This window comes from Catharus ustulatus, chromosome 1, assembly GCF_009819885.2.
Source record: "Catharus ustulatus isolate bCatUst1 chromosome 1, bCatUst1.pri.v2, whole genome shotgun sequence".
Taxonomy (NCBI): Eukaryota; Metazoa; Chordata; class Aves; order Passeriformes; family Turdidae; genus Catharus; species Catharus ustulatus.
In genome coordinates this window covers 125,541,518-125,567,105 of record NC_046221.1, presented here as the reverse complement: position 1 = coordinate 125,567,105, position 25,588 = coordinate 125,541,518, and the positions used below count along the sequence as shown (strand labels likewise).

The 25,588-nt window shown below is 36.4% G+C and overlaps 1 protein-coding gene across 1 annotated transcript in view; it reads left to right on the top strand.

Annotated features, from left to right (window-relative positions):
* Positions 1-25,588, top strand: part of ARFGEF1 (ADP ribosylation factor guanine nucleotide exchange factor 1) — a 90,265-nt gene that overhangs the window by 35,395 nt on the left and 29,282 nt on the right. The window contains exons 4-19 of the mRNA XM_033069256.2: positions 22-168; positions 6,862-7,041; positions 7,752-8,025; positions 8,521-8,634; positions 9,282-9,445; positions 10,534-10,667; positions 14,087-14,321; positions 18,277-18,376; positions 18,496-18,635; positions 18,735-18,843; positions 19,830-20,031; positions 20,935-21,046; positions 22,261-22,466; positions 22,564-22,648; positions 23,174-23,345; positions 24,535-24,686. Of these exons, the coding sequence (XP_032925147.1) occupies positions 22-168; positions 6,862-7,041; positions 7,752-8,025; positions 8,521-8,634; positions 9,282-9,445; positions 10,534-10,667; positions 14,087-14,321; positions 18,277-18,376; positions 18,496-18,635; positions 18,735-18,843; positions 19,830-20,031; positions 20,935-21,046; positions 22,261-22,466; positions 22,564-22,648; positions 23,174-23,345; positions 24,535-24,686 (2,526 nt within the window). The remainder of the gene's footprint in view (positions 1-21; positions 169-6,861; positions 7,042-7,751; positions 8,026-8,520; positions 8,635-9,281; positions 9,446-10,533; positions 10,668-14,086; positions 14,322-18,276; positions 18,377-18,495; positions 18,636-18,734; positions 18,844-19,829; positions 20,032-20,934; positions 21,047-22,260; positions 22,467-22,563; positions 22,649-23,173; positions 23,346-24,534; positions 24,687-25,588) is intronic.

The window sequence follows — 25,588 nt, the reverse complement described above, 5'->3', positions numbered from 1 at the left end:
CTTTTTTTTTCTTCTCTCCAGAAACTTATAGCATATGGGCACTTGACAGGGAATGCTCCAGACAGTACAGCTCCAGGAAAAAAACTAATTGATAGAATTATCGAGACAATATGTGGCTGTTTTCAAGGCCCTCAAACAGACGAAGGGGTTCAGCTACAAATAATAAAGGTAACGTGTTTACTTCCTGTATTTATAGTGGTGGCAGCAGGAAGATGTTCTTGGCCTCAGAGTTCAAAAGCAGAAGTGCTTAATTTGTAAATGTCATGGTAGTGTTAAAATATTTTCTTCATCCTGTTTCTTGGAGATGGAAACTCCCTATCCTGTGCCCTTCCTCTAATTTCTCCTACTGTGTTTTGGGTGAACTCGTGCTTGTGCCCTCAAGTCTTGTACATAGACCACTGGGTGAAATTCATTCACAGCAGACCTGTGGAGCCTCTAATTGTGAGGAATTACTGTCAAACAATCCTGCACTCCCAGTGGGGGAAATGGTAATTAAGCAGCAAATTTTAAAATCCATTTTGGAATTTGTTTATGAAATGCAATTAGACCTGGCAGCTGGACATTACCATGGTAACTTTGTACTGCTGTGTCACATACTTTTGCTTGAAGGAGGTCCAGGGTTTGTTTCCACAGCTTATATAAATGTTGCATGTGGAGTTTGTGCAAATGTTTCTGGGGAACCTGTTCTCTGATTGCAACCATTAATTATGGGTATTTGTTTCAGGAAATTACTGTGCCAAGTACTAGAATTTAACTGCCTAGTAGAAATGCTGTACCATGCTCCTGTAACAGCAGTCTGTGAGTGGCTGCGATGGTGAACAGCAGTGAAGAATACAATTGGAGTTAGTTAAGAGAAATTTAGTGTTTTTTACCTCATAATCTTGTGTGTATGTATCCTGAGGCATTGGCATTTCTTACAGATTTTATTTACTTGTATTAATGCTAAGAATGTAGTTAGTTCTTTTCCTTTTCATAGCTCAATCCTTCTCTTTTATTTTTTGCACTCCACTTCTCCACCGGGTAGTTGTTACAAATGTTGGTTCGTGCTGCTGTTTTCTAGATCTGTTGTTTTACCCAAGCGGTTAAGATGTTTTTCATCCTGCAAAGGGAAGTTTTTATTGATTTAAACTTCCAGTGGCTGAAACTATTACAACTCTCTCTTATTGTGATACTGTCTCTCTGAATGCTTTCTTATTCCAGTCCTCCCTGCCTGAAGGGGCTTTAAGAACTAATATTCCTTCTGTTCAGAAGAAGATTTGAGAAAGTAAATTCTTTAATAATTGTAAAATGTGTTAAATGTTTACACTTAAGTGCCTTAATTTTTTTGCTGTTTAGATGTAGCTAATTGCCTTGTTAAAACAACTGGGAAAGTGGAGAGTACTGTTTTGACTTTGACTTTGAGCACCATAAAAAGTTTGAAAATTTTGAATAACCTTGGCAAAGACCAGGACTTCTGGCTTTGGAAGAATAATGAAACTGCTAAGTCAGTCATGTCCTCTTAGGCCTCCTAACTCTTCAATTCTGAGATGAATGTGGACCCTGCTTCTCCAGTTTGATTTGAAGGATGGATCATATAACTTCTTAGACTCTTCTGTGGCTTTGGTGATTAGTATGTTGTCTGAAGGATTTTAATTCTATCAGGGATATAGAAGGCAGCGGACCTGGATCTCCTGCTTTTTTGTGTTGGTGTTCCCAGGCTGTTACCCACAACATAAGCAGCACTCCCACAGGGCAGCTGCTTCACCAACACCACAGTGAAAGCTGAGAACTTTGATCACTTGAATGCCTTCCTCTCTGGAGGATTGTCTTGGTTCCACATGCAGAATGGGTGACCCTTGCATAGTGTGCTGTCCTCACTCTGGGGTCTGGGAGCCATCATGGCGTAAGAGTTAACAGGCTGTGCAGGTTTCCTAGTTGCTGGGTGGCTTTCCAGGGGGTGGAGTCATCTTAAACCAGTTCCCAGCTAACAGAGCCACTTAGAGATTCTGAAAATACCTTTCTGCTGACTACCAAGGAAATAATCTTGCTGACACTGAGAAGTGTAATTTGTCTTTTTTTAGTTATCTAAGCTCTAGAGTCATGTCCTGCAGTAGTTTTTATGGAGACCAGTTTAACTTTTCTGCTTCTATCACTTGCATGTTCTCTTCTCTTCTGTAATGCCCTTGTTCTTCATCTACAGTCTCTGTGATGAACTAGACTGGGAAATTGACCTTTTCTTCCTTTGCCTTGTAGTTTAGTTTGATTTGGTGTAATTTTGATGTGAGGCCATGCAACTTTCCTGTGTTGTTGTTGTGGTTGGGGATTGTGGTGGCAGAAACAATGCAAGTAATTAGACTGCTATTGGGATTTTAAATTATATAATTATAATTAATTATAATTAATAATTAAATTAATTATTCAAATTGTGTGCATAATATCCCTTGATTGAATCTTTCTGCCTGCAGGCTCGCTTTCCTATGGCTGCTGTGGCATTTGTGGTGTATTAGTGCAGACTTGCACTGACAGTTACAGATGTCTTACTTATTGAAATTCTGCTTACATTTCTTTTGGTCTTTTAGTGTCTGAAGAACTAAAATTATGGCAAAACTTCTTTTTTTTTTTTTTTTTTAAATCTATAAAGAAGGAACAGGAATGAGGAGACAGTGTTGAACATGGTATCAACTGTTTATACTCGTGTTTTCTTTCCTTGGTTTGCCATATGGAAAGTATATGCTATTATCTAGATACTTTTACAGCTTAACTTATTAATGTTTGGCAGAGGAAGATTGTTGGTTGTGCTTGATTGCTGTAGTCTGAAAAGTTGAATGCTATTTAGTGACTTTTTTTTCAACGTCACTTAAAAAATGACATCTATGAAGAAAGGTTATTTGATATATTTGTTGTTTTGTGGTTTAAAGAGTTCAGTTTCCTGAGTTCTTTCAAAAGTCAGTCCATGCTAACACATTATTTTGTGGTAAGTAAATGTTTGGACTTCAAGTTGAACTTTAAAAAAATATTACTGAAGGTAACCCTGTAGACCCTCTCAAAGGAAACAGATTTATGTGGTTCCAGTAGCTAATTCACACTAGAGAGAAGAGCTAGGGCTAATGTGTTTTATGTGCTGTTCCAAGTACTCGAGAGTTTCCAGGCAACTGAATGATGAAATTAAGGCAAAGTAAGCCCGTGCTGATCAAATGACAACTGTCCTTTGTCATAAATCTTCCAAAGATAAGATACTCAGAGTTGGCTGAGAGGAAGAAAAAACTGACCCGGAACTGAAATTTTTTTCTCCTGGTTGTAGTCACATTATTTTGCTGTAACCGTCTGTTCTTGTAGAATATTCAGTTTGAGAGGACTCAAAAGTTTAGAGTTATAGATGGATGGTGGGTATTTTTAGTAGAGCATTATTGTTAATTTAGTTTAGTTTTAAAATTACATTTGTTTTGCTTCACGAAGCATGATACTTCCGGAACTTATCTAATGCATTTATTTTAAATAATAGAAAATTCACTTGGCAAATATGCTTCAGGCTAAAAGAAAAAATACTGTGGGTGTCGCACAAAGATATGATAATCTGGAAGTTATATGAAGATATGATAATATGGAAACTCGGGAAGTTATTCTGGAGATTTTTCTCCTTTCCCAAAGCCATCCAATGTTTTTTTGTAAAAGCAATTATGCTTCCTTTTTTTTTTTTTTTTAAATAGGCTTTATAGTAAGTAGGTGGCAGCACAGAACAGTAGGGTCTTTCCCAAACACAGAACAGTAAGTATGAAGGACTGTAGGAAACAAACTTAGAGTCAGGATGGTAGCCAGTGGTTTCAGAGCAACGAAGGCTTGTTGTCTGTTGGTATTTTTTCAGGCTTTGTGACAAAGAAAGCTTTGAGCTGGTGCTAACCTTTCACAAAGATTTCCTTCTGTTTCTAAAAAACAGCAAAGGGGAAGAGTAAATAAAGTAGGCTTTTTTGGTTTCTTTCCTTTATTTATTAGCTCACAGTGAAGATACTGTGGTAGCAGATGAGCTAAGTGTGACCAGAAGGAGTGGGAACTCAGTTGCAAAAAGCCTTGAGCAGCAAAACTTTGTGGTAGAAAAGAGCAATGTCATGGTGTGACTCCTTAAGAGTAGCTTGCTGTTCTGATCTCTGCAGAGTGCTATTTTTCTGTCCAGGCTTTGCTCCCAGATTTTTCCCTTACCCCATCCCTTGTCCTCGCAAGCATTTAATACTCTGCATCTACTGAAATCACTTTTAAAACAAACAAAACCCCAAAACCAAATACCAGAGAACCACCTGAGGGTGCTTTTGTTTTCTATGATTTTTGCTTGTATTGATGAGTTGCTGTTAAAATAACAGAGGTAGACCTGTTGCAAAGTGTGGCTGGGAGGCAGGCAGAGCTTTTGTTACTCCATCTCTCAAGGATGTGTTGTATAGCAGTTTCAGATTTTGAGTTCTGCTTCACTGGGGACTGAGGTGATTGTCCTCTATTCATCTGTCACTCCTCTCTTCTGTCTCATGTTGGACATAGTAGTTGTTTGGTCACAGAGAAAGGAGGAGTAACATGAAGAAGAGTACTAAAATGAGAAAGGAAGGATTTATTTTTCTAAAGTGAATTCACAAGGGTTTCAGAGGAGCAGTACTGCCACTCCTGATCATAACATGTGGCTTCTGAGGGTTAGCTGGTCATGCCGTTGTGGTAATGATACACTCTTTATGATAGAGAATCAGGTGATGTTGTTAGGGCATATCATCAAACTGAGCCCTAAATGGAAGCTGTCAAGAGGAAAGGATATTCAGAAAGTAATTGTAAAATATTTTCTGTCTTGCATTTGTTCTCATGTTTCTACTGCATTGGCATACTAGCAGAAGAGATATGGCACTGAGATGTGAAGTTAAAATGACTAATAGCCTGAGGATGACTCTAAATCGTATGGAAGATGGAAGATATTAGCAAGAGATCAAAGCTAAAAATGCTTAGCAGTTTGCAAATGTGCATGGTAGTCATTAAGATTTGTATCTAGTGCCTGGGAAGTAAAGAAATCCAAAGAAGTGACTATCAAGAGCTCTGTAAATTCTTATAGTTTGATATCTGCAGGGAGATGCCCTGCAGAAAGACTGATTCCTCAGGCTACATAGAAAATATTATTCAGTGGATTTGGATTAATATGTTAAGGAGATATGTCTCAGTGTGTGTTTGAAGCCTTTCTTTGCCTTTGCACCTCTAATCATGTGGTGTGAAAAGAACCAGGCTCTACTGTTCATAACAAGCATACTGAAAAAACTTAGGAACTTCAAGCTGTTAAGCCAGTTAAAACAAAAGAGCACATTGTCTGTAGCCTCGTCACTTTTCTCTACTAACTGGCTCTACTTTCTGTTATTAAAAGTTGGGGGGGGAAAAACATCATAAGACTTTACTGAACTGAGATGGAAGTTAAAATGGAATTTTCAAATATCAGTTTCTTACTCCTGCAAATTTAAGGACAGAGAAGGTGACAAAAAGAAGCAACTTCATGAATGACGTCACTAGAGCCAGAGATGGAGACTGGATTCCCCTACACCTTTCACTAGTGTCCTAAGTGCTAGGCTTCAAAAGATCTTCTCTTCCAAGTGAAAAGCTGTGGTGGTTCTTAAGTGTCTATTGGGTGTATTAAGTGTGTGTGTGTGTGTATGTGTGTGTGTATGTGTGTCAGTGGTATAATTTGTAACTGAGTGAAAGAAATACTAACTAAATCTTAATATATACTGTATTATGTCCAGACATTAGTGGTTTGGAAAAAATAGCTGTTTATGCCTGGGACCCACTTGTTCAGCTTGTTTTCAAGAGTAACTGATAATGCTTTTTTAGGGGTTTGAGTGAGTGATGGGTAATATTTCTCCACTTCCTGGCGCCTTGTGTGTATAGAGGTTCTAACAATGTCAGTAAGATTTGAGATGTGATTTGATTAGTAAATTACCCAACACTTGAAATAACTTTTGTTTTTAACTGTGATAAATATTAAAAAGTGGAGCTTTCCAGTGCTTCCAGTTCTTTCTTTCTTATCCTAAACATCCCATTAAATGATAATCGTCAAAGTTTTTAATGTTCAAAATTCCCTCATTCTTTCTACTGGATTACAGTGATAAACTGTTGTAAATCAGACTCTTCCACTTTCTTACCACTGTCCAATACGTATCTCTAACAATGTTTTCAAACCCTGTCCTCAGGTTTTGTCTGCCTCTATTTCTGCCCTTTAATCCAGCCTGCCTCTGCCTCACATAAAGATAATTTGTTCCTTACTTCTGTGTTATCTGATCTTTCAGAGGCTTATGTACTTTTTTTTAAAAAGAGAAGCGGATATTAGTGCAAATAGGGAGAAAGTGAGTATCTACATATGGAGCAACACAATATTCTAGCATCTACCAAAAAAAAGCTGTTGTGAAGGGCAGTTGTCTTAGTGTAGCTGTCTAATTTCATACTCAGTCTTTGTTCGTCATATTTACATTTATTTCTAAAACAACTTTTAGACCCTTTGGCTTCCCTTTCAAGTTTTAACAGGTAGTCTGTTCCTGTTTTATGTCTAGAAAATTTGAGGATGGCATCTATTAGTTACTTCTCTGATGGCTCCATTGCTTACTTCTTGCTGTTAGATGCTGTGAAGCATGTAATTCTTGGATATGTTGTTTAAAAACACTCAGTTTGCTGTAACTGGTGTATGTTTGGTATATTAATGGTAAGTATGATTTTCCAATATGGCTACAAGAGTATGTGGGAAAACATAATTAAATTGCTGTTCAATATACGTATTTAGATGTATTGTAGAAGTAATCCAGTTTTGGTATTTATTAATTTGCAGACTTTTGATTGATAAAAGTTTTAACTCGTAAACATATGTGTGTGTTTATTTAGGCTTTGCTCACTGCAGTAACATCTCAACATATAGAAATCCACGAAGGAACAGTACTACAGGCTGTAAGAACATGTTACAATATCTACCTAGCAAGCAAAAACCTTATAAATCAAACTACAGCCAAGGCCACTCTAACACAAATGCTGAATGTCATTTTTGCACGTATGGAAAATCAAGCAGTGAGTATCTCAGTATCTTTGTCTGGAAACTACCTCAAGCAAACCAGCTTGAGAGATTTGTTTCATCATATTGACTCTTTTTGTCTTTTCTAACTTGGGTACTTTGGGGGAAAAAATGTGGTATCTGATATTTTTCTCCTTGTGTTTTGCACTCTGAAGTAGGTGGAAAATACAGAGTTTGGTGGTGTGAGGCTGGTGTACAGGTTTTAAACTTCTCGTAGTGATCTGCTATATTTATTTGATGTATTTGCCTCAAAGGGCATCTTGCTTTGGTTTGACTTTACATGTTGTCATAATCCATTAGACAAGTCAGAGAAATTCTTCCCTTTCTGGGGATTCCAGAACAAGGAACCACAAAAAAAAGTTTGCCTTGATGTTTTTCCAAACAATCTTTTTTTTTTATTGTCATATCTACTCCCTGAGTTTCCTTACAGGGCAGGCAGACAGCTCTTGGTTCTATGGTTTATGTAGTGTAACCATCCCTTCTTTCACAGTGAAGGTGTGAACTATGTATATCCTTGGGAAGCAACCCTCTTGCACTGGATTATCCCATGATACTGAAGTTATTTATGATTACACAAAGATGCGTTTTCTTAAACTGTTACTGTGTAAGCAGAGACAATAGAGATGTCATCTTTATAAAATAATGTACATATCTTATTGTTTTATTTTGATGGTGAATTTCTTGTGTGTTTGCAATGCTTTTGTAGCTTCAGGAAGCCAAACAGATGGAAAAGGAAAGACACAGACAGCAGCACCATCTCCAGCAGTCTCCAATAAGCCATCATGAGCCTGAATCACCTCAGTTGAGACATATTCCAGCACAGGCTGATCAACTGTCCAAAGACCATGAGAGAGAGCTTGACCACAGCACAAATGATGTGGACAAGAACCTTCAAGAAGATATTGAGGCAGAAAATGGATCTGACATTTCTAGTGCTGAAAATGAACAGACAGAAGCTGACCAAGCCACAGCAGCAGAAAGTAATCAGTGTGTATTTCTGTTTCATGGAGGGAGGGAAAAGGTCTGTGAAAAGAAAGGCTTGAGAATTGTCTTTTTTTTCTAGCCCAAATCTGCAGTAAGGCATAAGTTTTCAAGTAGTTGAGTAGTGCAAAATGCCAATTTGTCCTTGTTATCACTGTCCCTCAAGGGCATACTTAAGTCCCGTACTCTGTAGGAGTCTGTATCAAAAATTTCTTTTTGCATCTGTGTAATATTGTGAAAGTTTTTTGAGACCATTTCAAAACTCTCAAGTTTTCAGTGTTTTGATGTATGTGAAAATACAGAATTGATGTGTTTTGTTGGCATATGCCTGTAGATTGCCATTTACAGGTTAACCACTGAAATTCATACGTTCTGCAAATACCAATTTTTGAAGCATCCAAACATTTAATCTGAAATATTAAGTGCTAGTGAAATACCTTCTTAATTTCGGACTCTCTCATTAATCTTGTTTGTGTTTGTTTTTCTTTATAAAGATCTTTCTAAAGCTGATGGAGGAACATATGATGGTGAAAGCAATGAGTGTGAAGAGAAGGCACAAGAAATTGTAGAGAGTATTGTGCAGGAAATGGTGAACATAGTAGTTGGAGGTATTATATTAATATCTGTCTGGTTAATAGCAACTGTGGTCTGGTTCTTGACCTTAAGAATTGTTTTACCACTTTCAAATATTTAACTAAAATTTATCATCATTTAAATATTAGTTACATGCTAAAGAAGACAGTTGTGCTATCAGACTTTAGCTTTGCATTATTAAACAGTGAAATGGACAGGATTTCATACATTGATTTACACTCTATATTGGAGACTAATGTTCTTTTAAAATACAAATTCTCTTGGTGCTTTTTTGGTTTTTTAATTTTTATTTTATTTTGTTCTATGTGAACACTCTTCAGAAATAGGTCCCTCTCTGTAGTAGCAGTGTCTCACTATATTTTTCAGTTTGTTGTAAATTGTTTATCAGACTAGTGAGCGATGTCCCATAGCAATACTTCTGGGAAACTTGGTGGAGTGCTGACCTTGACAATGTGAAGTTATAAGTAAATTTCTTACTGTTGTTTCCATTAGTGGGAATTAGAAATATTTGCAATTTTCATAGTTCTGTAGTGCCATGTAAATTCGGTCTTAAACTCCTCCTTATGATTTTTTAAAGTATTCAAATGTTGGTTTTAAAAGCTCTTCTCAATTTTTAGTCTCATATAACGTTTGTTAATAATTTTTACATCTTTTCTGATAGATGTGGAAGGGACTGCAAGTGGTGATGGCACAACTGTATCATTAGAGGATGGCAGTGACAGTGAAAACATTCAGGCAAATGGAATTCCAGGGACTCCTATTTCTGTTGCTTATACACCATCTTTACCCGATGACAGATTATCTGTCTCTTCCAACGATACTCAGGTACAGGCAGATATAAATTAGGAAATAGTGAAAAAAGTATTATGCTTTAAATGTTGCCTAACACTTATGCAGAGTGATTAGTAGAATTCCATAAAATAGCTTACTGAGATGAATTTCAGGAATTAAGTCATGTTACTCTACTTTAATGCACTATTTAAATGAAATTTTTCTGAAAAAAATTTGCATGTCATGTCTTTTTTATCTCAACATGTTTTCAGTTGTCCCGTGGAGTTCACTGTTTAAGAGAACTCAGTTTCCTGTTTTGTGAAGTATTCCCGAGAAACTGTAAAACTAGTATTCAATTTACATAGTGAAGCATATAGCAAATTATACACATGCCTGTGTAATTTCAGTGTGCTCTTTTTGAACAATAAATAGATATTTCAAGCTGATAGCATGATCTTAATGCAGTGACTTTAGATCAAGAGTTTCATTTCTGAGAGGATTTGATTTTCATTAACGAAATAGATGTAAAAATATTCTCCCTCTGTTATATGAGAAGTGCACTTGTCAGCTGACCAAGTATATCTACTGTCAGAGTGTACTGAGTAATTAGGTTTGAGAATAATAATTTTAAGTTCAAAATTTACAGTCAGATAGGCCATACAAATAAAAGACTTAACATTAAACATGTTGCTTATGTATGGAACAATAATACAGAATTGAAAGCTTAGTAATAAGGATGTTTGTTGTACCATAGAAATGTAATCAAATATATCTGGCAACAGGTAGGTAACTATTCATTCTCTATTAAAATGTCAAGTGTTTGGGTATTTTTAAACTAGTTATCTACTGAAAGTGCCTGGCAGCAATTCACTGCAAATTACCCTGCTTAAACTTGACCTACCTCATTTCATGACACTCTTTAATTAATTCTGACTTTTTACTGAATAGGCAGTTTTTAGTAGTGACTTTCATTTCAACTGGATTTCAGAAGGATTTTTTTTTAAATATTAAGACCATAAAACTAAAGTGAATTGGTTATATTTGTATAATATATAATAAGCTCTTTATTGCTTGGAGGTGGGGATTTCCCTGCGCACCCTGCTAGTGCAAAATGGAATACTGAAATATGTTAACTTCCTTAGGAATCTGGAAATTCTTCAGGACCTACCCCTGGTGCTAAGTTTTCCCACATTTTACAAAAGGATGCCTTCCTTGTATTCAGGTCACTGTGTAAACTCTCTATGAAGCCCCTGTCTGATGGACCACCAGATCCAAAGTAAGTAGAATTTAAAAGTTTTCCTAATGAATCTAACAATAAAAATAAATTTTTTATATGTTTTGGTGAGTCTGTTACTGAGAAACTAACGGTATGGTGTAAAGAACCTAGAAAATGTGGAAAGATACTTTTACATTTTAATGCATCTTTTGGACACCTTTGAGAAGTTTCTTCACACTTACCCATTTATAAGTACATGTTCTTCCCAGTTGCTAATGCCTTTCAGAAGGGTTTGTATAGAAGATCATCAGGTATTTCTGGTCTTACTCGTATTGCTCTGCTTTTGGTACCTTCTAGGTTTGTAACCATTGCTTATTGTGCCCTATAATTTCTTTCACCGCTTGCTCTCCATCCAAGACATAGCTCTGTACTGGCAGCTGGGAAGAAAACTGACTCTACACAGCTGAAACCAGCACATCTCGGTATCCAGTACACATCCTTAGCTCTACTTCGTCTTAATATAAACTCTTCACCTGGACCTGATAACTGGTTATGATAAATTCACAATGCAGTGTTTCATTCTTTTGTGCAGGCTGGACACTTCTGTCAGTCTACTTAATCAAAACACAAATATTTGGTAACAGAGATTTTATTTGACAATTCTTCTGACTGAAGACACCATGTCTTCAGTTTCATTTATAGATTTGTTTGTCATAAAACAAATGTGGAGTCTTCTCTGTAGATGAGTGCCAATATTAAATTTGAGTGTCAGCAGAAAGGTTTGCTTTCTGATCTTGAATTTATATGCATATAATTTATATACATTTTATTTGCACATTAGGAACAATTGCTAATCATTTTCAAGAGGAGTGGATTTTTTTGTTATAAGAGTGTTAAGAGATCAGATTGAAACCTGTAGTATGATTTCAGATGACAGTGAAAGGACTGGTATTCTTCAAAATAAAATCAGTTTTACTGTTTGAGTCTTTAAAACAGGTAACTTAAAGACAGTTTAGTTTAATCAGTGATGTGTGGTGTGGATTTAATAAGCTGAAAAGATAATATGTAATCAAGAGGGTTTGAAGGTTTAGTCTAGAAATGTTTTTAAATTTTCTAGCAATGTACTGTGGAAAGTCAGGACATTAGAGAATGAAGAATGAGGCATGAGGGTTTTTCTCACTATTTCTCAGAATTGTCTTCCAGGAAATGCCATGAAAATCCTGTGGTTTTAGTTAGTACTCTGAGACTAAAGCTGTCCATTTATTAAAGGCTTTAATGAGTTAACTCCCCTTGCAAGAGCAGTAACAACTATTGAGGTACTTGTAGAATCTCATCTGAATCCATGGAGTCCTTGACATTTATATTAGAACTGGTGAAGGTCTTCATACAAAACAAATTGGAGAAAAAGGCATTTAGGGAAACAGAAATTGACTGCAAATTTGAAGGTATCCCATATTTGGAGAAGTGCCTAGAATTTATCAGTGGTTCTGAGGCATTGATGGTCTTTTGAACTATTAGAAACATGCAGTAATTGGAAGAGGAGGTGTAAGCTATCTATTGCATTTCAAGAGTTTATCTGTCTCTTTAAAAATCTTACTTTCAATTAAATTTGTTATGAAGGCTGTAATGAAAATATTTTTAGATTTTAGGTAACTGAACTTAAAGCTTTAGCTTAAAATCATAAGTCTGGGAGTTAACATCAGCATTTTGCTTTCTGGGAACCTAGTTAATGTCTTTGTTTCCTTTTTTTCTGGAATAAAATAAGATGGGGGTAAAATACAGTTCAAAGGCTTGTTTGCTGGTTTTTATTTTTACCTTAAACCTGTTCTGAGTTAAGTGGGCTTTACACATCATACAAAATTTTTAAGGTCAGCATGTCACAATTTCAGGTGGGATCTGACACTTGCTAGAAGTAGGCAATATTTAATACTTTATTTATGACTGAATTTCTTCTCATATTTAAATTCTTATATTCCCTCACAAAGTATGGTCTGGTCATATGCCATATGCACGCCTGGTACCATGAAATACAAAATCAAGCCTTTTGCATCTAAAGAGGTTGTTGTGTCAGCTTCCATGCAGTGATAGCATCAAGCGTTTTCTTGACATTCTCTTACAGACAACAGTTTTGGATTGGCTTTGACCTGTAGCCCATTAGGAGAAATGTGATGGACAAGTTCCTGACTGAATTCTACTGACTGTTTTCTTCTCAAAAGCATTTTCAGATGAAAAGTCTGCTGTTGGAATTGTATTTTGAGTTGGAAATGTCTGCAGATTGATTTCCCCATCTCATTTTGTCAGGCAGAAATAACTGAATTTATTTGCAACATACTTAATATTAATTAGCATTTTTTACTTTAACTAGACTGGCATTACCTTTTTTTTTTAAATTAAGCTTTTATATTTGCACTATCTAGCAAATATGCAGCTACTCTGTGTGTCACAGATTGACTTGAACCACTCCTTACTGTGTATGGGCTGTACTGGATGAAAAATTTCCTGTCATTGCTCCTTATGTTTTGTAACTGTCCTCTGTCAGGGGTGGTTATTTACTGAAAGTTGGGGACTGTCTTGTTGGGAAAACCAATTGTGTCCATACCTGCTCTTCAGAAGAGACGCAGTCATTTTTAAAATTATCAGGAGTGGGAAGGAGCATCAGGAGTCTTAGGAAAGAATGGTTTCACCTGGAATGCTATTTATTGCATTGGATTGTAACAGTTACAGGTTTCCTTTTTAAGCTTTTCTTCGTGTGTGGTTTGAGGAGTTTTTGGCTGTTTTGTTGTGTTTGTTGTTTTGGGGTTTTTAGAGCAGAAATAGTAGCACTGTTCTGACATGGATTCTAGTTTACTGTGGAGCACTTGACAACACTGCAGTTGCCTGACTTGGTGATTGCCGTGCTTAAAATAGCAATGTTCTGTGTCTTACCTGCTCTCAGATTGGGATGGGCCCAGTGACTGATAAGTGCTGTATTTGAGAAGAGAGATTTCAGTGTTGGCAGGAAGTATTGTGTTTATAGTCCTTTGACTCTCTTTCCATGCTGGTGGAAATAGAGGAGGAGAAGGAATTTCCACCTTTTATTAGTCAGGGTTTGGAAGATGGGCTGGATTTTAGATGGGATCTTCCAAAGCTCTGTTAACAGGAAAGAATACTCCTTCATCCCCTGGCTAAAAGGGCAACATTTGCCTCTTTCTGCTGCTGCTCTGTGGTGCAGAAGAGAAAGTGGTTCAGCAGTAAGTTTTCCTTTTCTGGAAAAGGTCTTGCCTGCATTCTTGGTTGAAAAATGAGCAACATAACAAAAAAAACACAAAACCTAGCATCTTTTTATGACCCTTTCTGCAACTGGTTGTGTCAAATTTGAGTTTCTCTCATTAATGTTCCTCTTGCAAAATAACTGTGGTTTGTATTGACTTTTCAAGAGAATGTTGTTTTTATTTTTTATGGCTTACACTGGATTAATGTGCTGCATTGTTCTGTTCTAGATCTCATGAACTGCGATCAAAGATTCTTTCATTGCAGTTGCTTCTGTCCATTCTGCAAAATGCAGGACCAGTCTTCAGGACAAATGAGATGTTCATTAATGCTATAAAGCAGTACCTCTGTGTTGCACTGTCAAAAAATGGAGTCTCATCAGTTCCAGAAGTTTTTGAACTTTCACTTTCCATATTTCTTACCCTCCTCTCAAACTTCAAGACTCATCTAAAGATGCAGATTGAGGTATGTTACATTAATTTCTAATTAAATGTGTGGGAGGTGTTAAGTGAACATTTGTTTATATTTGTGTAGCTTGTCTTACTTAAATAAATTTGTTTTCCTTTGTGACTCACAGGTTTTATGTAAGACTTACTAGATTTTCCGTATTTTGAAGTTTTCTGTTGGGTGTGGCATATTACTATTGCAGAGTGTTGCTGAAAGTCAGAATTTGGTAGATTTGTGGCTAAGCTCAACCAGTGTTCAATATTGCAACTAAGAAAGCTTAGCCCAGCACTGCATATTATAAATCAAGAAAATGAATACACTCAGGAAAAGACTGTGTAATACATGGTTTTGCAAAAAAATGTTTAGACTGAAAACTAATGTAATGACAAACATTGTGGATTTTCTTGGAGATCACTTGAACAGATTTCTTTCTCTGGGGAAGTCCCAGCTATTCCATTATTTTAGCCACTTCCCTTTGCTTATCAGGGCCTCTGTCAATATATGTCCTGAATAAGATGATCTCATTTTTCTCTAAAGGTGTGCACACAATTTAACTCCTTGGACTATAAGTGGAGATAAGCCCATATTCTTTGCAATGAATTCTCTGGGTCCTGGCAGGCATTGTGAATTTTTAGTGAGTCAGTTCTAAGTCATAGGGAAAAGGAAGATGTATCTCCATATGGGCCATTCACTTAAGAGTTGGACTCGGTGATCTTTGAAGATACCATCCAGCTCAGAATATTCTGTAATTCTGTATGTGGAGGGTTTGAGGTACAAGCAGCTTCTCAGAACAATTTTGTCCTGTTCAACCACATGGATACCCTCTTGTGGTGTCCCATGTGTTAAATATCTTAATTCTCTGGTGAATAAAATAGTACTGTGTGCAGTGTGTCCCTGCTGTTTATTTTAGTAATTTTTTGTCTGGGGAGTCAGGTGTGAATACGGAAGCCCACAGATTGCCCCATCCATGTGGAGCTTAAGTATGTGAAGAGATGCTTAGAAATGTTGATAAATCTTGCTGTTATAAGGACCTTGAATTCAGAGACATCTTCATCTGTGGATGTCATTGTACAAGTTGATGTGTTATGGCAGCTTTGGAGGAAGAACCTGATTTTGACAGTAGCATGTCATAAAATGATTGTGTTCTGATCACTTACCAGGTTATTTTGATACTTCTTTGGGGAAAAAACAGTAAGATTTCCAGTATATGGTTGAGCATAGATTGGACAGAAATGATTGAATGTGTCTTGAAAATATGATGCATTTTGAAAAGTTTCAAGGCCAACTGTGTGCTCAGCAAGACAGCAGTGCATATGCAGTGTTTGGCACATCAGACAGACTGGGTGGTGCCATTTCAGTCCCACAACCTGCCTCCCAGGAAGTGTTGGACTTCTGTGTTCAGAGAGCTTACAAGTCAGCATGTAGGTGGTGAACGCATTGCAGTCGGTTTCCCTGACAGAAATTTGATAGGTTTCCATCACTGCCAGCCTTTCACAAACTCCTAATAGAAAATGAAGACACAGGAGGTAAACTGGATATAGGATGCCCTACACTATTGTAGCAGGTTCTAGAGTATGCTAACTTAGGACCATCACCACATATCAGGGCTACATTTCCTCCCCGTGAGTAGAAAACCCAAAAACTTGATGCTACTGAAGTATCCATCTATTACAAAGTATGGGGTATACAGCAGTTTCTAGACACTTCTTTCTTTTTCCTGATTGTGAGCTAAGAATTCTTCTTTCAGCTGATGATCCTAAAGGTTATTCAGAAGATGTGGGTAGACATTTAGAAAACTTCACATGCAGTTTGTCTTGGAGCTGTAAGGAGAGCCATATGCTCTGATTTATAATATGCAAAATCTATATATTTTGGGATTGAGGCTGCATTTTTCATATATGTAAGAATTTTGTGGCATGTTTGAAAAGAATAGTTTCAGATTCTCTTGAAAGTGACTCTTGTGGCCTGTTGACTTCATATTTAGCTAACACTGCCCTCTAACAGTAAAATAGTTTGAGTTGTACCTTAGTTGTAACTGTAATTCTGAATGGGTTAATGAATATATGTGCAGCAAATCAAATCCCAAGTATCTGTCAGAGGAGTTGGGCTGTCATCTAGCTGTACTTACCATTACTGCCCTTTCATAACAGTGAATAAACTGCCTTAAATTTAACTCATGCTTCAGTTGACCGAACATAATAAATAATTGGCTCTTTTCTGGTTTAGTTTTCCAGTAAATTAGGAACAAAGTCTCAACTCTGTGATGTGAATTACAATAAGTTATATAGTGATAAGTAGCATTTTTAAATAGCTGATATGTAAACCATAACTACAGTTTTGAGAAGTTTTTCATTCCAGGATGTTTGTTCAAAGGTGACACCAGAAGCAAGAAGTCAGCTTGGTCTCTGAGGCATAGAGATCTGAAGTATCTCTTGATAGTATGCAAAACTTCCAGCTATTTTTTCTTCTATCTTAGGTTTGGGTTTAGTTTTTGTTCCTCAAATCTTTTTCTCTGTTTCATCAGTGACTTCTTTTTAATTTTTTTTACCAGAAAGGAAATACTTTTGTTAGTTCCAGAGAATACATAAAATCAATGTCTTCCAATAAAAAAATCAGAAGACAGCAGATGTGTGACTGAGAGTTACTCACAACATGACATGTATTAAATTTTTGTCTTTCTCTGATTATTTAAAATTATGGCTAAAATCAGTCTGGTACGCTTAAGTATGTTTAAACACATGCAAGTCCTTGAATTATGTGTTGAACTCCTTAGGTTTCACAGGGATGCTTTCCTTTTTAAGACACTTAGCTGGCATTGTGCTGTGTGCCTCTATTTCTCTAAATTTAGAGATCAATAAAATGTAACTATTCTTAGCACATTCTGCTGGAAGAAATAGCTTGCCAGCAAAGTTGCCTAAAAGTTAGTGTTGTTGTTTTCCCCAGAAGCGCGACCAAAAGTGAGAACAGACTTATGTTTTTCTCTACCTAGCTAATTCTGTGCTATGAAGGAACAGTCAATATTAAAAACAAGGGGAGTTACATATTTGGATATTTGTGTGATGATTTGGAGAAGTGGCTTGAAACTCTCAGCAACCCTTTAGTAAAAGTATGTGTTGTGGATTTGGAAGCCACAAATGACTGTGAAGAGCTGAGCTCTCAGAAGTACAGAGCAGTGATGTAATGCCCTGTAGCAGTTCAGTTTTGAGTTCAGGTGCTGTTACAGCAGTTGCCACTGCTCAGGGAAGAAGTGAGAAGAAGCCTTAATTTAGCTGCTTAGCAAGCTTGGCTGAATTAATCAGCCTATGCTACTGATGAATCTGGTGAGGAACTAATTGAGAGGGGGTAAAATAGTTTCTGTTCCAAACTGCAGCATCTGTACTAAAATGATTTAGGGGCAAACTTATCTGTATTCTAGTGAAGAGTAGCCTTCCTGTTAATGGATTGCTGCATGCTGTGCCTGACTGGTACCCTTCTTCCAATAATAATCTAATACTGTAGAGTGATTCTTTTGTGCCAAAATGTTTCCCTTCTAATGAGGGCCCAATACTTCAAATCTGCATAAGTAGCTATTTGTTATGTTTGTGCCATAATATCATTATCTTGTAGATAAAGTATTTTTGTCATGAGGTAATACCTCTTCTTTCAAAATCCCAAATGAACTCTGAACAGCAGTTTAGGCTTCTTCTTAGGCTGAATTGTCCTTCAGGATTTGACATTATTCCCAATTCTTCTGCTTTTGAATGCTCAGAAAATAAACCTGCACAACACTGCAGATGCACATAAGTAAATAATTCAAAGTCCTAATTTGCATGTATCAGTTGTATTTCTTAATTTCCTCTTTTTTTTTGCCTTTTCATTGTTTCCTGTACTTCTAAAGTGCTGCTTTCAGAATTATGTCAGAATTTTAACCGTCAAAGTTAGTGACTGTTTTTGTAATAGATTTTTTTCTCCCTCTTACTGAAATATTTTTTAGGTTTTCTTCAAAGAAATTTTTCTGTATATCTTGGAAACTTCTACTAGCTCATTTGATCATAAGTGGATGGTTATACAAACACTGACAAGGATATGTGCAGGTATGAAGGACTGATGTGTTCTAGATTTTGTTTTTTATCGTAAAGAAGAAAACTCTACTTACCATTCATTAAATTACCTAGTTTTTGTTCCAAGGTTGACAATGTCACTTTATTTATAGATGCTCAGAGCGTGGTGGACATCTACGTGAACTATGATTGTGATTTAAATGCAGCAAATATATTTGAAAGGCTGGTTAATGACTTATCAAAGATTGCTCAAGGAAGGGGTAGCCAAGAACTTGGCATGTCCAATGTTCAGGTAAAAATTGCACTAACTTACCAAGTTTCATGTATGGCATGACAGGTTGAGACTAAACTATCCAGTCCACTAATTAATTGTTTATGGAATCTTTTCTAGGAATTAAGTTTGAGGAAAAAAGGATTAGAATGCTTAGTATCGATCTTGAAATGCATGGTGGAGTGGAGTAAGGATCAGTATGTAAATCCCAATTCCCAGACAACCCTTGGTAAGACATATGATGTGTTTCTTCTGGCTTTAGTAATGAGCTACTGCAGGACTTGAGTGTGTTCTTCCAGTATTTTGATGCTGTTAATGCCAAGTCTATTTTTCCTTTGGTAGAAATATTGATAAGTTTGGTATCATTTAAAAAAGTTGTCTTAGTTGTTTTTTCCTAATTGTATGAATTTCTAGAATGCTACTGGACTGAAAATGTATAAATCCTGTTACTTAGCCTATTTCTGATTTTAAGTGTCTCAAAACTTTCTTTGAAACTCCCCTAATTTTTTTTATATATAATTACATATTGATTAAATAACTGCTAAAGCAAGCTGAATAGAGAGCATTTTTTTACTTATTTACTGATTATTTTAAAAATTACTTATTTACTGAATATTTACTTATATGTTTTATAGCTGTAGAAGTTTGAATGTTGTAAGCCATGAAGTAACTAAATAATTACTTGTTTTAATCTTCTTTTCATCTGACCTAAGGTTATGCCAGAATTTTCAGATTAAGCATTTAAAAGTTGGTAGGTGAAACAGTAAACTTTCTAGGAGTGGTTAGCATGGCTGTCCTGTGAACTGAGAGCACCAACTCATTGGCATGCCTAAATTCTTTTAGATGCTGTGTTTAGAAGCTTAGAATAGTTACTCCAGGTTAAACGTGACACTGGATTTGAAAATAAAATATAAAAACTGTAGCTGTTTTTTTGTGGTGTTGGGTTTTTTTTCCCAAGTGCCTGAAATTGTAGTTTTGATTTAAGACTTAAATTTCAGTACGTAATGAACTGAAAAAATTCTCCTTGATACATTGCAGTGATTTTTTAATTACTTACTTTCCCAACCAAAATCAAAACAGAATAGATATATATAAAGTAAATCCAAAATTGAAGATAACCTTGAGTTTTAGAAGTCTGCATTGAGGATTTGACATGTGATTTTTATTTGTTTTCTCTGTATGTACTGGATATATGTAACCATTTCCAATTTATAGGCCAAGAAAAACCCACAGAACAGGACAACAGTGAAACCAAACACCCTGAGACAATTAACAGATATGGAAGCTTAAATTCTTTGGATTCTACTGCTTCATCAGGAATTGGCAGTTACAGCACACAGATGTCTGGCACTGACAACCCAGAGCAGTTTGAAGTCCTAAAGCAGCAAAAGGAAATAATAGAACAAGGAATTGACTTGTGAGTGCCCTTTTATCACCCATGGGAGGGTGGATTCTTATGGAGCTATGAAGATTCCTGGGTTTTTCTTCCTTCTCCTCATAGATACTCATCTTGTGTTAGGAAAAAAACTCTGGATGTAACAGCACTTCCTCTGGTGAAAGAGTGCTGAATGGTGTCCCCTTTGGAGCCTGTCAACAGTGTTTTGTGTTAACCTAATTCCTCACAGCTAGAAGATGAGTACTCTGAATGTTTGTTCTTTTTTCTCCAGACCTGCTTGTCTAAAAATAAGGGTTTTATATATGGATAAAAAGAACATTGAACTCGCGATCATTTCAATATGACCCGTTCTAATGTACATGATGCTGGTGAAAATGCCTATATCCTTATGCTGATGAGTCCTTATGATTAATTAACTTGTCATACTTAGCACTGGAGGATAGTGTAATTTCTCAGTACAGTCTGACAAAAATCTGTGTGATTTCATCTTCGTCACCTTAATCTCCTCAGTGAGGTCAGTTTTATGCTAAAATGAGAATTTCCTGTCAGTATAGTTCTGGGTCCCTGCACGAATATGCCTTACTCCTTTAGGGCTTCAGTTTCTTTCAGTTTCATAGTTCCATGTTTTCTGTGTTTCCATTTTTACAGGTAACTAATGGATTTGTTGATTGTTTCATACAGATTAAGATTGTTTTTCCAGTTTTTGCTGTCTTTGTGGAATATTTTTTTCTTCATGAGTGCCAGAGTAAATGGATATGGCTCATTCCTATCTAATGTGCAGTTTGATAAAGGAAAAATATTTAACATGTAGATTTTTCAGCATCTCATCTGAAATTTCTGATTTCTTTTTTTACTTAAGCTGGTACAACTTTGTGCATGGGTTAAAGGGTTGTCTCTTATTTCATCCTGCTCTTCATTGTACAGATTCAACAAGAAACCAAAGAGGGGAATTCAGTATCTGCAAGAACAAGGAATGCTTGGTACTACCCCAGAAGATATTGCTCAATTCTTGCATCAAGAGGAAAGATTAGATTCAGTAAGGAAACTGTTTTCCTGATGGTTGTCTGTCATGCTGATGTGTTTATACTAATTGCAAATCAGTTGATAGTGTTTAGAGTGTGTAACACGTTATTGTGGAAGGAAGAAAAGGAAATGTCTCTCTCTCTCATGTAACACATTATTGTGGAAGGAGGAAAAGGAAGTGTCTCTCTCTCTTCTAAAACTTGTAAGTTCAGGGAATTTGAGTTTGAGGGTGCAGTAGGAGCTCTACCCTCTGCTGTTCAGTGAGGTGTAAGACAAGAGACTGACCTACTTGAGCTGACTCGAAACTTGTACTTAGTTGCTAGTATAGCTTGAAGCACCTTAGTAAATCCTATATACTTTAGTAAGGATCTGCCAAAAGTATCTGTCCTTCAGAGATGGTGAAAATAATAATAATGTGGTGCAACAATGTAAAAAGCACATTTTACTCCCCCCAGAGGAAAGTGAGTTGAGATTAGTTCCTTGACTTTATTTACAGCTAGCGGCTGTTGCTGGACTTGGAAGAGTCCTGCAGCATCTGGGTGGGAATATCTCATGTTGATGTCATGAGAAGCCTAACTTTCTGAAACATCGGTTCTCACCATTGTGCATAAAAGCCACAGCCATTGGTGCCCATGTTTGCAACTGTGGCTGAAGTCACAAATTGCAGTATTAATGCTTAGAACCAGACATCAAAACTTTTTTTTTAACCTCACTTTACATAAGCAGTCATCCTAATCTGAATGAATGTTCTTTTTCACTGTACTGTGTTGTGTTGACAGTGATCAACTCAGATGTATGAGTACCAACTATTTTTATTTGAACATCCTTTACATCTGAAATCAGTACTCTAGGGGATAAAGTTGAGTTTAGTAAGCTTTTCATTCCTATAGCAAATTTCTTAACTATAAAAATTGTTATAGCAGAGAACAATCATTAGTAATATTAACTTTGTTTTGTACATGTGTGGAATTCCTCCAAAGAAAAAATGGCATGCGAGTATAAGAGGGAAGAATGTAAGCAGACACATATGAGCATGTAAGAGCATTGCGATGGAATATATGGCCAAAATAAACTTTAGACAATAGTGGAGAAGCATGAGTATGTCTCAGTTAACTGCAATGCATGCCTCTCTATTTGGAAGACATTTGACTCTATTGTTGTTATTAATATTTATTTTTCAAATATTAATGCACTCTGTTCTTATTTTGCACTCTGTTCTTATTTTAGACTCAGGTTGGGGAGTTCCTGGGAGACAACGATAAATTTAACAAAGAAGTCATGTATGCATATGTAGACCAACACGACTTTTCGGGAAAGGATTTTGTTTCAGCTCTGCGCATGTTTCTAGAAGGATTTCGTCTACCAGGAGAAGCTCAAAAAATTGATCGCTTAATGGAGAAATTTGCTGCTAGATATTTAGAATGTAACCAAGGGTAAGATATACTTCTTCAGAACTTTGGAAAGCTGAGCAATTATTTAAAAAACCTAATAAATTAAATTTGCTATTCTTTCTCTCCTTTTTGCCTTCAGGCAAACTCTTTTTGCTAGTGCAGATACTGCATATGTTTTAGCTTACTCAATTATCATGTTGACAACAGATCTTCACAGTCCACAGGTATGTTGCTGGAATAAATATCTGTGTAATTTATAGGCATGTAACTTTCAGGCTTTGTGACATTGTAGTTGTAAAAGCTTGATGTCCAATTTAACACGTATGTGTGTAAGAAGTAAGGTTCGTACATCTTTTAAGTAACAGTATTATGTTTTACAGGTATTGAGGTTTTGAAGTTTTTTTGGTTAGGGCTTTCTGTAAGGTAGATTGCTGCATGATAAATAGTTTGGTCTGTATGACAAGAAATAGCATTTCTTTTTTTTTTTAATGTATGTCTAATTTGACATACATTTGATCTGTCGATCCTATCAAATAAGTTTGAGTGTTGGAATGTCCTCATGGCTTTGTGGTATGTTGTAGAATTGACAGAGTTGTCTTGGATGTGTTGCATACTTTAAAATGTCTTCTGAATCAGCAGGTTTATCCTTAATGGTTAATTTTTCATGGGCTAGGTAGTTTTATAGGGAGCATTGTAACTGATGAGCTTGCCTCGTTTGTTGATATTTACAGCTGCTTTCTGCATTTCAGGTTAAGAATAAAATGACAAAAGAACAGTATATTAAAATGAATAGAGGTATCAATGACAGTAAAGATCTCCCTGAAGAATATTTGTCTGCTATCTATAATGAAATAGCTGGAAAGAAGATTTCAATGAAAGAAACAAAAGAATTAACAATACCCACAAAATCCAGTAAACAAAGTAAGTAGTGGCATTGTTAGCTTTCTTCAAGGGTTGACTCTTCAGTTTCATTAAGTTCTCCTTTTTAGAGATAAGAGTTGAATGAAGCAAACACCACTCACTTAACTCACAATGGATCCTGGCTTCCAATTTCATATCCTTTTCTTTTTAGCATAAATGCATGATGCTGACCTCAAATCTGCATAAAGTACAACTGCTTGTTTTCACTTCCCTTTGCATCTGAATTCCTGGCAATCAGTGCATTGAGCATGAAGGAGGTAGGTTTTGCTGTTGAGCAGCAGCACAGGGAAATTGGAGGGCTCTATGAAGTTACGTGATTGCCAACAGGTACAGAGCAGAACACACACAGTGTGTGTCTTCCTTTTCTTAAGCAACTGTTGTGATTTCCTGCAATAACCAGTCTGTCTTCAAATATTTTGCAATATTTGATTCTTAGGGCCCCAATTCATGCACTTTATTAAACATATTTTCCTCTCTCAGATACCAGAAAAAGTTTTTGTGTTTTGCACAGGGTGAAGATTGAGATGTTACTCATTCTAGCTTTTCGACAAGAACATTGAGAGACTTAACTTTTTTCCAAAATATTTGTATAAATTAAGTCTTAGGTTAGCCTTATGAACAGATTGCTTGCAGGAAATTTGCATCTGGAGAAAAGAAATACTCTTTTTTTAGTATTCGTTCACTTAGCATAACGTTTTATTGTAATTTTTAAACAGATGGTTATTACATGCTACTTGGATTACACTGTTTTCATTAGATGGAGGTTCTGTTATGGAAATGAAAAGGTTTCATGTAGTTCTTGCACCGAAAAAGGGTGTCCAGTTATTTTTATTGTTATTTTCTCTGCTGATGGATTCCTTTGAAATCTCTCTTCATTTTGAATTTAGTTTAGTGAGTGTGATATTTATGCTGTCAGTTGAGGTGATGGAGAAGAAACGTCTGTTTTTCACATCTTAAAATTCTATAAAGGTTTAAAAATAGTTTACATTTCAAACACAAGTTTACCTTAAGTTAAATTTTATCCATATGGTAAAAGAAATATGAGCAGGCTGGTGTGATAATTTCATGAAGTAAAGCTAATACAAAAATGCATCTGAGTATTGTACTTAACGAAAAACGCAAAATTGTTATGTTTCTAAAGATACCCTTGCTAAAGATGCACAAATGAGAGGAAATAATGTGTTTGCAGGTGTTGCTAGTGAGAAGCAGAGAAGACTTCTATATAACTTGGAAATGGAACAAATGGCTAAAACAGCTAAAGCTCTTATGGAGGCAGTGAGCCACGTTCAGGCCCCTTTTACTAGTGCAACACACCTGGAGCATGTGAGACCCATGTTTAAGGTGAGATACATGTTCAGATAATCATGTAGAATATCACAGTTTCTTTCTACAAAATGCTAACTGACAGAATTTATTGAAAATAATAAGGATTTGCATCTGCTATGTTTTGCTCATTTTATGAGTTATTTAACTGCTACAGGAAAGAGCAGATTTTGAACCTTCTAATGTGGTTTCACTTACTCTGGAATTGAAGAAGTTTCTGTGCTGATAGAAGAAGCATCTTAAGGCAGTGGAGGAAAGTATCAGGAAGAACTTTAATGTTGTCTATTGCAAATTAATACTTCAGAAAGCTAGGACTCTGGTCCAGTGTAGGGGAGGAAGCTGAACCTGTATTGAACTATTATTCTAAACACCTGTGTGCTATTGCGTAAGTGCAAAGCTGTCTGCATCCCAAATGCCTTTTCCATGGCAGTGATTCAGATTCATAGATCGTGTTTAGTAGTGGATGATGCCTCCGTGTGCTCTTGGATGTGGGGATGTGGTCTCTGGCATACCTAACTCACAGCAGTCATCTGCCATTGAGATAAATTGTTGCAGCTTTACCATGGTGTCCTTTGTGCCCTTGTTCAAGTCACGGTCCTCACATGACCCCTTTGTGAACCGCTCCAGGGAAATAAAGTCTCAGACCACTACCACTGAGTAAACAAATGGTTCCCTGGAGGGATATGCCATGAGGTTAGGTGGAGCTCCAGGCCCAAAAGTGACAGAAGCATTTAGGTTGGAATAGGCTCTTAAAAGCTTTCAGTGCTGCTGTTAACCCGGTGCTGCCAGGTCCACCACTAAACAATGACCTGAAGTGCCACATCTGCACGTGTGTTAAATGCCTCCAGGGTTGGTGCCTGCACTACTTCCTTGAGCAGCTTGTTACAACTTGCATCAATTGCATCTGAGAGGGAATTTTT